Raw genomic sequence first — 12,111 nt, 5'->3', positions numbered from 1 at the left:
ATATTGCGTTAATGGATGTTTTTCGTCTCCGACCTTTAAGTTTGTCTACGTTTGCGACCGACTTACAAGAATAACGACATAGTCAAAGCCATACGTGTACTGGGCAACGCCCTCGACTGGCCAGAAAATAAACTAGCCCAACTTGTCTTTAATGTCTTATAAAACATCTTAGTCAAAGGACGTGATCATCAGGATGTCAGCTGAAGGAATTTTATATGTAACATATATCTTTTGATATATTCTTACGTTTTTAGATTTCTATGAAAACCCTAAATATATTTCAAACAAAAGGAATTACTGCCATACAAATAAAAATATTTATACTACAACATCATTGAAAATTTAGACAACAGTATAAATTTGATTTTTCTTCGATATTTAACAAAACTGCTTTTGGATCCTAATTCAAGCTCGAAAATATACTACCAAAAGTTGAATGGCATAATCATGCCGTTGAATACTAAACTATCCAGTATCAGCAAATTAATGTTCATGTTAGCTAAGTTAGTTTTATACACTTACACTTCGTAAACATTTTCACTTTTTAATCAGTAGTTTAAAGGTAATATATTAAAGGAGGCTTACTCATCATACAAATATATTTTCATTTTGGAAAATCACTAAACTCTAAGTATAGGCACAGCACGTGGCTAACATAGAGGACAACGACCAAGATCACGACCATGAATAATGGCAAAGGCAGAATGACTACCTAATGATGGTTTAAGCACCGAAGTCCATACATGTGACGGTACGAGTATACATGTGTAGTAAGTATGTATTCTTTTGTAATGCTGAGTGTCTTTTGTTTTGTGTCTGCCAGGCTTTGATCTCGTGCTTGTCAGCAGTGTCTTTTTTCCTATTCGTTTTACTACTTTGTACTACTGGGTGTGTTTTCGTAGTTCCCATGTACTCTTGTATTTTGAACTTGATAAGAAACAACTTTATGATTCAATTGAGTTCTTTGAGCGACATTTTCCAGGGATTACAAACTAACATCTTGACTACGTAATAACATACTAACATAAACACTGATTACTGCCTCTCTCTTGAAGTATAGATGGGGATGTGGAAATATAAAGAGAAATGGCCTCAGGAAAACACACACAATAGTTCAACTATGAATTGGCATTGTGGAAAGTACGTCCATTTTTTGTTCCAAACTCAGTGTTTTTAATAAATTTCAAAAAACTTATTTTTGATAAATGAAACACATTTAATGCGGCTTAGGGCTTTTTCTTATTGTTTCAAGAAATGCATTCCTATCTGTTCTTGTTATGAACCATTTAAAATTGATGTAATGTAATAAGTCCCTACAGGTATAATTTACATTCATTATGCTTTGTAAATGATAAAATGACAACAGTTTAAGTTCGTTAATCTTCCGGGGTACTCGTGAAGGGTGCCCAAAACGTCAGTAATTGCCTCCCGACAATATTGCTAGCATTTCTGTATCTGTGGATAACGTTGACATTAATATAGGAAATACAACTTTCTTAAATTGAAGCTTATGATTAAAATATACTAACTATACGATGCAGGTAATACCAAAAAATTGTCAGGTATTGTCAAGTAGGTAATATAAGCCAATAAAACTTCGATTCCAGTACTTTAGTACTTTATAATACAACAACAGCAACCTTTGTTTGCCAATTCTTATTTATTGATATAATTCATAAAAAAAACCATTAAATTCTAATCACAGGCTGTTTATTTGAACTGTGTGTCAGTTTCCATGTATGGTATTTAGTCAATGTATAAATCAATTTACTAATAGATACCAAATATTGAATATGTGTTTCAAAATTAATAGGTCATTTTCATACATATATTGCATAGCAAGTATATGCATACGGACACTTTTCAATAAACTTTAATTTTGTTATGGCAATCCATGTAATGAAACTTGTAAGAACATGACGTCGGTTTTGGACGAGTTTGAATAAGTACTGATGTTGTGGCGATATGCATTGACAAAGCATTGTATTTTTAAGAGAATGGGAGCATCGATCTCTGTAGCCAATTAATCTGTATCCAATTTGATGCTTCCCAATTGATTATACCATTATCATGACATGGTTATGTAGTTAGCTATGTCAAAGAGACAAATATAGTAAAGAGATGACCGCTTTTTGAGGCAATAATAGGGTTAATTGGAAAAAATATCGACCATGACGAATATCGTATTTGTTCTATTTATCTCTAATATCAATACTACTTTTTAAAAAGTTTGCGTAACCTTTAAATGCGTGTAATATATCAATAAAAAATGTTAGAATAATTTCAGTCCTCTAACGGTTGGATACCCAACCCAACTGGATTGTACAACTGTTGACTAATAACTATATATATCCATTTTGCGCCTCAAAAATGAATCACTCAACACCATTTGCCACGACACTCACGCGGTGACACTTTGTTTTTTCATATTTGGTCACTAATTATTGTATCGTACCAAAATTGCGTCAAATTTCCGATTCGATGAATATATGAAACCTTTTCCAGATAGTTTTTGCGTCTTGATCAATGCTAGCAGGTTGTCGACGTGATAAAAACATAACAGCCACTTACCTCGTAACTCAGGGTATCGTTTATTAAGCTTTAGTTTCGAATACTTTATACATTGCCCGAATACCAATTTAAGGATGAACCACATACTATCGTTATAAATGAACAGCACCAAGTTTGAATGACATGCTTATGTCATTAAATATATTAAGCTGGCAACATTAACGCTCATTCACCTGAAACAATAATTCAAATCTCGCCTCATTTCTGTTATCGCTCGTTTTGTTTTCTGTTACATAACTATTTTTTTGGCGGTACTAAGGACTTGAAATAGTTCTTTGTGTCTTGCCGAAAATTATATTAAGCGAGTTTACTGTTTTGTAAAATTCTTAACCTTTTTTTTTTAAACTTCTTACAAAGAAATGAATCGAACGTCAATACCACACGTTTGTATTCCGGAATTAACAAAAGAAACAAGTATTTGATATTAATAGAATACTATACTGCTTTGGTCAGTGGAATCAACTATTCTGGGAAACTAGCTAATTTTCGTTTTGAGATTTCGGGGTTTTATATCTGTTGAGGCATCTTTGAGAATGAGGGAAGTAACGTTTGAAATGTTCCTGTTAAAGAGGACTCTGTATTATTGGTAAAACTTGTAATACGTTCTTGGTATCAGCAGTCTAGATGTGACAAGGAAAAAAACCTTGTTTCATCCATTTCAGGTCACTAGAGCAGACGTTGGCATTTATTCTAATAATTCGATAAAGTTGTCTAGAACTGTAAGTGGTGAATAAATGTCTATAAAAGGAATCTTGCGATTGAAAATGTGAGAGCATCAATTCAGGTATGTCTACAAATATTGCATAAATTATATCATGGGATAACTACTAGGTCGGCGATAGAAATTTAACACCCAAAATCAGAACTGATAGCCCCAGAGGTCTGTCTGCACTTTGCAAGTAAAAAGAAGTTCACTGTTACAATACGCAAAGTCCGTAGAACGATATCAGTCGGTTATTTAATTTATAATGGAAAATACAAAGAGCTTTTCTGAAAAGTATTTGTCAGCGAGACATTGACAAGAAATATTCAGTTTATGATATAATAATGAGAGGATGGAAAAAGCATTGTAAGTGGTTTTGATTATAAAGTACAGTTTTATTATGATACGTCATTCAATATTCGACTTGCACCATAAACAAATTAAGTATGTTAATAGAGGATTAGTGTTTGTTTCAGTAGTGTAAGATCACAATGTATAATTGTTTAAATAAGCAACAAAAGTTATATTTCACGAGCAAAGGAGCAACGAGTGACATATCAAATTTTAATCACTGCGAGCTGCGAGCTTGTAATATAACAACCAAAGTAACTTTTTTTGTTTATGCCTAAAAAAGAATGAAATTATGTATAATTGTAGTTGGACAGAAAAGCGCGCAATATTGTATGCGTACGTCATGTTAGAAATGATGTCGTTAAAACTCTGTCCAAGCCTTTTGCGCGCTGACGTAAGATTTGGACCTAAGATCAGGCTAAAATTTAAAGTACGAAATTTTCATCCATTAGTTTTTTAACTGAATTTAAGCTAGCACATGTTGAAAGGGTAAAGCTAAATTGTGTTAAACCCTGTTAGGGTGGTTGAGTACTTGGCTAACTTAAGGCATATGCCTTTCATAGACTGTGGCAAGTATTAACTTGGCGTATGATCAAACCCACCTACAGGTAAACCAATATTTGAACTAATTATATCTTTAATTGAATTTCAACCAATCAGTGAATAAAGTGAAAACAAATGTTGATCCTGGCCTTCTTTATGTTTACCATTTACTACAGACTATTGCCCATAGTGCGGGTATTTTGTACTGCCATTTGGCCTCAATGTTTTACCATACAGAAGCAAATTTGAAGGTAGTCTTAGTCAAATTGGAGTGGTTAGGTTACATCTTGTCTTTATTAGGCTTCATTTAAGAACCTTATTGTCATCATTCAGAAATGGCGTTCAAGTAATCAGTATATAAATATGTATCAGTATAAAGAGTATAAAGCTTTTTTAACTTAAACTCAGACTTACTCAATTAAGCTCAAATATATTATCTAATGGTCTATAAAATGATAAGTTCAAGATTGTTAAGGCTTTATATCATGACTTAGACTGTCACTGTCGGTGATGAGTTTGGCTGATTATCATGTTCTTAAAAATATCTTACTGAAATTCAAATCCGTTATAAATTTCATTTGATGACCTTTTGAATCATTTATACTTGTCCTTGAAAACGTTTGAATTGAAAAATGATTAAGCATTGACCGTGTTGCACAGATTTCAATACACAGTTAGTATCGGACACAGGCTGCTAGTTTCGTGTATGTGGTAAAGCTTAGTGTTTCCAAAGAAAAAAATAATCTGGAATACACCTTTCAAAATATTACTGTATACATTTACTTCCTTTATTTTTTAAAGTTGGTAAAAATGTGATAAATAATGTTTAAATACGGTGGCATGAGTAATTCCTGACTAAGATACATTGATTAACCGTTATATTTGTTGTAAATGCTCTTGATAAATGAACAATAAATCCACGTTGTGTTTGTTCTAGCAGTCTTGTGTAAACCCACAACGATCTCCTGTTTTGCTGACCATTCCAGTTAAACAATGCAGGAACAATTTGTTCCATTTTCGCATCGGTTTTCTTTCAATATGTTAGTTCTTGTCATAAGAAAACTACTCTTTTTCCATTTGAAATTCGACAAAGACAGATACGAGATACGACAGATACGAGATTTGACATTTACCACGGTGCATCTCCCATACTGCCTAAAGAATAAACAGCGATATTTATGGTTGCATCGGCACATATTTTATCATTGTCTACCTAGATGATTTACTGTCTAGGTGATGCGAGATTTTACATTAAGTTCGGTGCATCTGTTTTAAAAGGAATTTATAAAGAAATAAACGCGATATTTTGCATCGGCGCATCAACTTTCTAGAGGTTTATGCTAAATGAAATCTGAACAATTTGAAAATGTGACATTTAAGAAAACAAATATCGCAGTGTTTTTTGTTAAAAGGCGAATGCTAGAATCGCGGCAGCCCCAATTGAATTCCGTATCTCGCAGTTATTTAATGCGAAATGTCTTTTTGGCTGCCAATCGGCTGGTGGAGGGGATACATGTTTCATTTAATCTTGCACATGTTTCTGACAACATGGAGCTCTCTTGCCGTAATATGATTTACCGAGGTATATGAAATTTTGTCACCCCTGCTTATTTCAATCACTTTAAAAAAAAATGTTTTCCTTCATTTAAATTATGATCAAAACATTAATTCGCACATGAACCTTTTCAATCGCATCTTAGATGTCTTGCATCAAAATTCGTCTCTTTTGTATGTATTATGTAGTTTTTGTGTCGATCCGTTGTGTTTTCCTTGTTGTGTGTCTAGACCTTGAACTTTGTGCCCTTTACCAACGTCATCGGTAAATGTGGATACTAGGTATTTCTCTGTACTTTCTATTATGTATGGTTGTTTTATGGTACTTTTTAATGACGTTCATGTCGTGAGAACAAAACACGTTGGCTTTGATAGAGATATATTCTATTTCACATTATTTAGTTGGTAGACAGCCATAACGTTACATTAATGCTTTTAGTTGTGTCTATTCGTTGTGCAATAATAGGCGATTGCAAGCGCTGTGCAAATGCAGCCCAGTCATTTCCGACATTATACAATGTCGAGTGTTATGAAAATTAGGACACAGAGACCAGTTCCTTAAAATGGAATCATTATGGTTTAAGAAACATATAACAAAAAATAATTTGAATGTTGTCCGACATGTATATTTCGAAATATATATTAAGATTGAATAGTATGCATCCTCCAAATGTGTTCTGAAGTTGGAGTACTTATTGAAATATAGTTTAGAAGGGAATGTTTGAACGTATCTATACCGTCTGGAAGAAATTAGTTGTCAGATTGCAAAACATCTGGAAAATTTACTATTTTTTATAGAAATATTTCGATATTCTATGGTAATTGTTTAAGTCAGGACATATTCGCGAAAGAGAATTTCATTAATTAGTCTTCGAGGATATCCGCTTGAATCGAGAGATAAAGAGGTATGTCTGGTGTCAAATGTAATACTCTGGTAATTTACACTGATACAACAAAATGTTCCCTTTAGTATGACTAATCTCCTTTAATTCCTGATAGCATACTCTAGAGGATCTGGCTATAATAACATTGACAGGGACGATTTCTTTTAAATGTTTTGATGTTGATAAAAATGGTAGCCCGTGGCTCGGGTGAGTCTGGTGGTCGACGGGCCAGGCAATCTGTTCCACCTCAATCCGCGCATTCTCCACTTTAAGACAACAGTCATGTGTAGCATTGTCGGTGAGCGTGACAAGTGTGTTGAAATTTATTCTTGTTGCAGAGTCTAAGAGCTTTTAATACGGCAAATATACAATCAGAAGGTTCAGTAATGGATTTGACAGATCAGCTGCATAATTATTGCTTCTTGTTTACTTCAGTTATCTAATACTCCTTTAAAACTAATAGACCAAGTTAAAATATTAACAATTTTCAACTTCATTTATTTGTTGACATGAAAATGTAACGCAGCCACTTAGAATGATCAAACTATTAAGAACTTTTATCACTCAGACGGAATATTTTTCTCATATTGGAAGTCAGTAAGCACGTAACAGCGAAATTAGAAGTAAAATGCACTGGATGGATAAATGACGTGCGAAGAGACTATTGAGATATAATGTCTACGACCACAACGTTAGCATGTCAGCAAAATATTATGTACATAGAGCAGCGATAAAAAATAATGTAGCTGAGCAGTATAATTATAATTAACTTTGTACGTGCTAAGAAACAGATAGGAATTCAACAAATTAATAAATTGTCCTTCTTATTAAGCATATCCCTATATCTTATTCAAAGGATTCGTTTTCATCAGTAGAGGATCTGATTAGGCGAAGGAAACCCGAGCCTGCTATTTGTTCGTGAACACTCTTTCGATTACTCTTAAGAACAAAAAATACCCCCAACAGTCCCCGGAAACAAACGCAATTTCCAAATATTCTAGAGTAAGTTGTATGTTGTCGACGTTCCATGTCTTCATAGAAAATCAGAATTCTCCTTAGACGCACTTATTGGATGAGGTTTCTTGTAAGAATTCTGATCTTAAAAAGGCGCCCAAGGACAATCGAGCAAGTGCGAGGAAATTGAATATTACACAATGCTATTAACATGTCGTATTTCACATGCACATAATAAAACCTCAATTTTTGGGAGTTTTGTTACGTTGCTAGAGTTTATCATTGATGGCAAAAATACGACAACGAAGGAAAAGTAGCGACCGACTGGCATTGAAAGAAAACAAGAGTCTTTCGTATGAAATACATACAAGGAGAACTACGTCAATGCTTATACAATTGATCATTGTACTAAGAATTCCTTAAATATTAGGTTCGTGCAATGATTTCGGTTAGATATGCGATTTAAGAGAAATGATTTCTATGTTAGTCATGTTGAGTGCTATTACCCGCAAGTTAAGGCGGTAACCTACATTTTATTATATGATATTTTAGTATTTATGTATTTTTTATCTTCAGACATTGCGTATATCGTGAGAATGGGTGATAGGCCTTGACCATTCGTTTCAATTAAGGCTACTATGCTTGTCCGTGTAGTGATAAATGTTAAATAATTTTTACAAAAAAAAATGTTCATAAAGCATCTTAGAAAGAATACAACCCTTTTTCGTGGAGATTTCACAGTATTAAGGTTATACGTTGGATGTATAAACAAGAATTATGTAAAATGTCTAAAATTCTTTACCCAGTCTCTCATTTCAGTCATTTTATTTAATTTTGGAAAAGAGCCAACTTAACATAGTACATTTTTCTATGATACTTTGCTGATTCTAGTATCGGAAATCGAGCCACCAAGTCTGTATATAATGGGAACATTTTCTGAAACCAGCAGTAGTGCTGGGAAACCTCAACGATGGTTGTAGGCAGAAGCAGTTTAAGATACTACAATGGAAAGTAAATGGCAAAGAAAACACCATGAGCTTGATTGCGTTCAACAACGGCGAGCGGGAACAAACGGTTATTGGACTTTTTAAGAGTAAGGACCTGGATTAAAAGAAAGAAATTATTTGCTAATTTAGAAACAAGGAAATAAGGTCAAGTGGATATTTATTTTCTGTGACACGGGCATTGGATGTAGATTTTGCGTAGTGTATATACTCCTTTTTTGCGATAACAATTTGTTAAAAGTGATCAATGGAAAGACTTTGGGAAAAAATCGTCGCAAGGTATGAAGATAACAAAATAAAAAATATATATCTCCAATGACAACGAATGAATTATGGTTAACAATTATATAACAATTTAAGAAAGAATCATTTTAAAGATTAAAGATAATATTGCATCAGTGTCTGCTTCCAAATTCATTAAAGCAATGCAACTGAATGAAAGTACGAGGAACTTGTCCAGTTCAGTAATTGAAAATGAGGATAGTTTCATTGAAAGACAGCTTGATATGTTTAACCTGGTTATAATGGCAATCGGTTTGTTTGTCATTTTCATCGTGAGTTTTGCCGGAAATATTTCTGTGTTTGTGATATTTTACAGGCGGCCCGTGCTTTTGACGATTTCTAATAGGTTTATAATAAACCTAACGTTTTGCAACATCCTGCAGACAGTTGTCGTAATACCTTTCGTTTTTGCCTCGCTTATTTCGCAAAAGTGGTGGTTCGGGTCATTTTGGTGCCAAGCTTCCGGATTTGGAATGAACCTGATATTTACTGCAAGTACATTTACATTGGTGCTCATTGCCATAGATCGCTATATGGCAGTTGCAAAACCATTACATTACTCAATGACAATGACAAGCAGACGGGCGTCCTTCATGATAGCTTCTGTTTGGATCTCGGCCATTTTGTGTTCACTACCACCACTTTTCGGATGGAACTGCTATGAATTCCAGCTAGACAAAATTTCATGTATGACAGTTTCATTCAGTAAACATCATAAAGATAGATCTTACAGCATTATAATTGTAACATTGAGTTTTATCCTACCTTCATGCATAATCATGTGGGCATATTGTGCCATTTTTAAAGCGGCGAAACTAAACATCGAAAAGGTGAGGCGGAACAGTACAATAGCGTCTGGACTGAATGATTACCCCGAGTTATCACTAAGAGGGGGTCGTCGCAACAGCTCAGCGCAGATTTTGATTCACAAATTAAGTTGCAGCAGCAAAACCGGATCAGGTCTTTGGAAACGCGATGAGAGAAAAGCCGCTGTAACTAGTTTTATGGTTTTATTCACGTTTGTTTTATGTTGGTTGTTGTACTTTATCATCATTATTCTTGAATGCATCCTAAACGACCCAGATCATATTGAACCAGTCGTGAAGACTCTCTCAGTGCTACTTGCCTTGTCAAGTTGCGCAATAAATCCACTAGTGTATGTGTTCCGCTGTAAACTTCAGAGAGTTGAATTTAAAAGCATATTTGGCATTAAGCAGAACAGTTTTAATACGGAAATGGGCAATGGAAATCAAAATGGGTATAGGAGACCAAGTTTTAACCCAAACTACATTCGAAAGACTCCGTGCATATCACGAGAAGGGAGTCAAGAATCAGAAGTGATTGAAATTCTTCACCTAAGTTGATCTTTATATTGGTTCTACTTTTAAATTTTTTTCCACTTTGTAAGATCGCCGTGGCTATATATTTTACTTCACTTCATTTGTTAATTAAATACTTGTTAAAACGTTACAAATGTTACCTATATTGTATCATTTTAATTTGTGATTTGTTATTTCTTTTTCTTGACTGTTTTCATACAAAATATTATATTAGATCATTACCAAGGTTTTATAATATGCTTAGAACTTGAGCTCAATTGTTAAGTACCATCATTTTACTGCGCTCGTATAATAGTAGAGAAAAACGCAGAAATAAATGGTAAACGAAACATACCTTTTTAAATAAAATTGTAATTGCAGTTCTGTTGATTGTTTTACAGATCATATATTCGTTTTTTGTTCTGAACTGTCGTTATTTGAATAGTAAACGAATATTCAAATGTTATAAGTATACATATTCATTGTAGAAAAAGGAAACGATTTTTTATGCATTTTTTTCAAAGTGCTGTTATTTTAAGCTTCATTATTTGTGGCAAAAAGGAAAATTGTCGATGTACACTCAACTATATCGCGCAAAACAATGCATTCCAAAATAAATAGATTATAAGTATCTTCCATGGCCGAGAGTGTAAGATCATCAGTGTTCATTCCGACCCGAGCGTAGGGTGTTTTGCGGAAACGAGGTTTACCGAGTTTCCGCAAAACACCATGCGCGAGGGTCGGGATGGACATATCTTACACGAGCGGCTATGGTAGATGCTTTTTCTCCCACCTTAGTTAAACAAAATTAAGTACAAATGTATTTTTCACTGGAACTCTTTTGTGCTTAGTGAAAATAATTGCGTATGGATATGCGATAATTCGTGGTTGTCATGGATATGCGCGCAGTGATTCAGATTATTGTAATAGTCAAATCGGTCTTTAAATAGTTCTAAGGAGAATGAAGCATTATTTCTTGAAAGGTGAGGTAAAACTGTTTAATGGTGACATTTGAAATAATTAATTACTAAATATTGCCACAAGACAAGATTTCGATGATGCTAAAGACGACAGTCTTCAACAAGGGAGGTAATTACATGGAACCTTATTACGCTTGGTTTTAGGTGCACAACGTTATATTTATTGTTAATGAACGCTTTTGCTACTCCACCGTTTTTTGCAATAATTTTTGAACAGCTGTTCATATTTTGAAAATTGCACTCAAAAGTTTATTGTTTATCAATACGTATTAAAAAACACCCAGTAGTTTACATCGAAAACGTAAATGATATGCGGAAAAAATAATTATAATGGCATAACATAGGCTTTGTTCTAGGAGTTTATGATAACTTTGATCTATTTGTCTAAGAAAACCAGTATTCTTCTCTGTTGATGTATTAGGTTTACCCAGAAAGATAAATAAGTTTCTTTTTAGACTAATTTGAGGAATACAAACTATATTGCATTTACAGAAGGACTTAGACTTGAATCGATTATCACTGTATCATCAGTTGCTATGTGCAAATATATTTTTAACCTGATGCCACTGTAACAGAATATTTCCCAGATTGATTAACGTTTCAAAGGAAAAAGACATTGATTAGGTTTCAATGCTTAGTTTAGCTGCGCTTGTGATAGTTTGTAATTGTTACATTCGCGCAATCGGAAATTGAAAAGCAATTTTGTTTTATTGTGTCTGTGTGTCTTTACTTTTGCTAAGTAAGGGAGCTTTTTGCATATATATTACAAAAAATAAAATTATCTTTTATATAATAACGATTAAAGCTGTGGAAGGAAATCCATCAGAATTTTTTTGTATTCAGTTACTAAAACGTACACAATCCTTTTTTCTTTGTATACGAATTTTGTTAAAACGTCTTTAACAGTATTCATAATACGTTCTAATAAAAACATCATGCAATTTGTGTTATAGCATGTTTAACAAA

The 12,111-nt window shown here is 33.6% G+C and overlaps 1 protein-coding gene across 1 annotated transcript; it reads left to right on the top strand.

Moving 5' to 3' along the window:
• Positions 1 to 8,989: 8,989 nt before the first annotated feature.
• Positions 8,990 to 10,210, top strand: LOC128230664 (G-protein coupled receptor 161-like). Its single transcript, XM_052943108.1, has one exon. The coding sequence runs from the start codon at positions 8,990 to 8,992 to the stop codon at positions 10,208 to 10,210; it is 1,221 nt and encodes a 406-aa protein (XP_052799068.1).
• Positions 10,211 to 12,111: the final 1,901 nt, after the last annotated feature.

This window comes from Mya arenaria, chromosome 4 (genome assembly GCF_026914265.1).
Source record: "Mya arenaria isolate MELC-2E11 chromosome 4, ASM2691426v1".
NCBI lineage: Eukaryota > Metazoa > Mollusca > Bivalvia > Myida > Myidae > Mya > Mya arenaria.
Note: the sequence above shows the minus strand (reverse complement) of the source record. Positions and strands in the feature narration are given on the sequence as shown.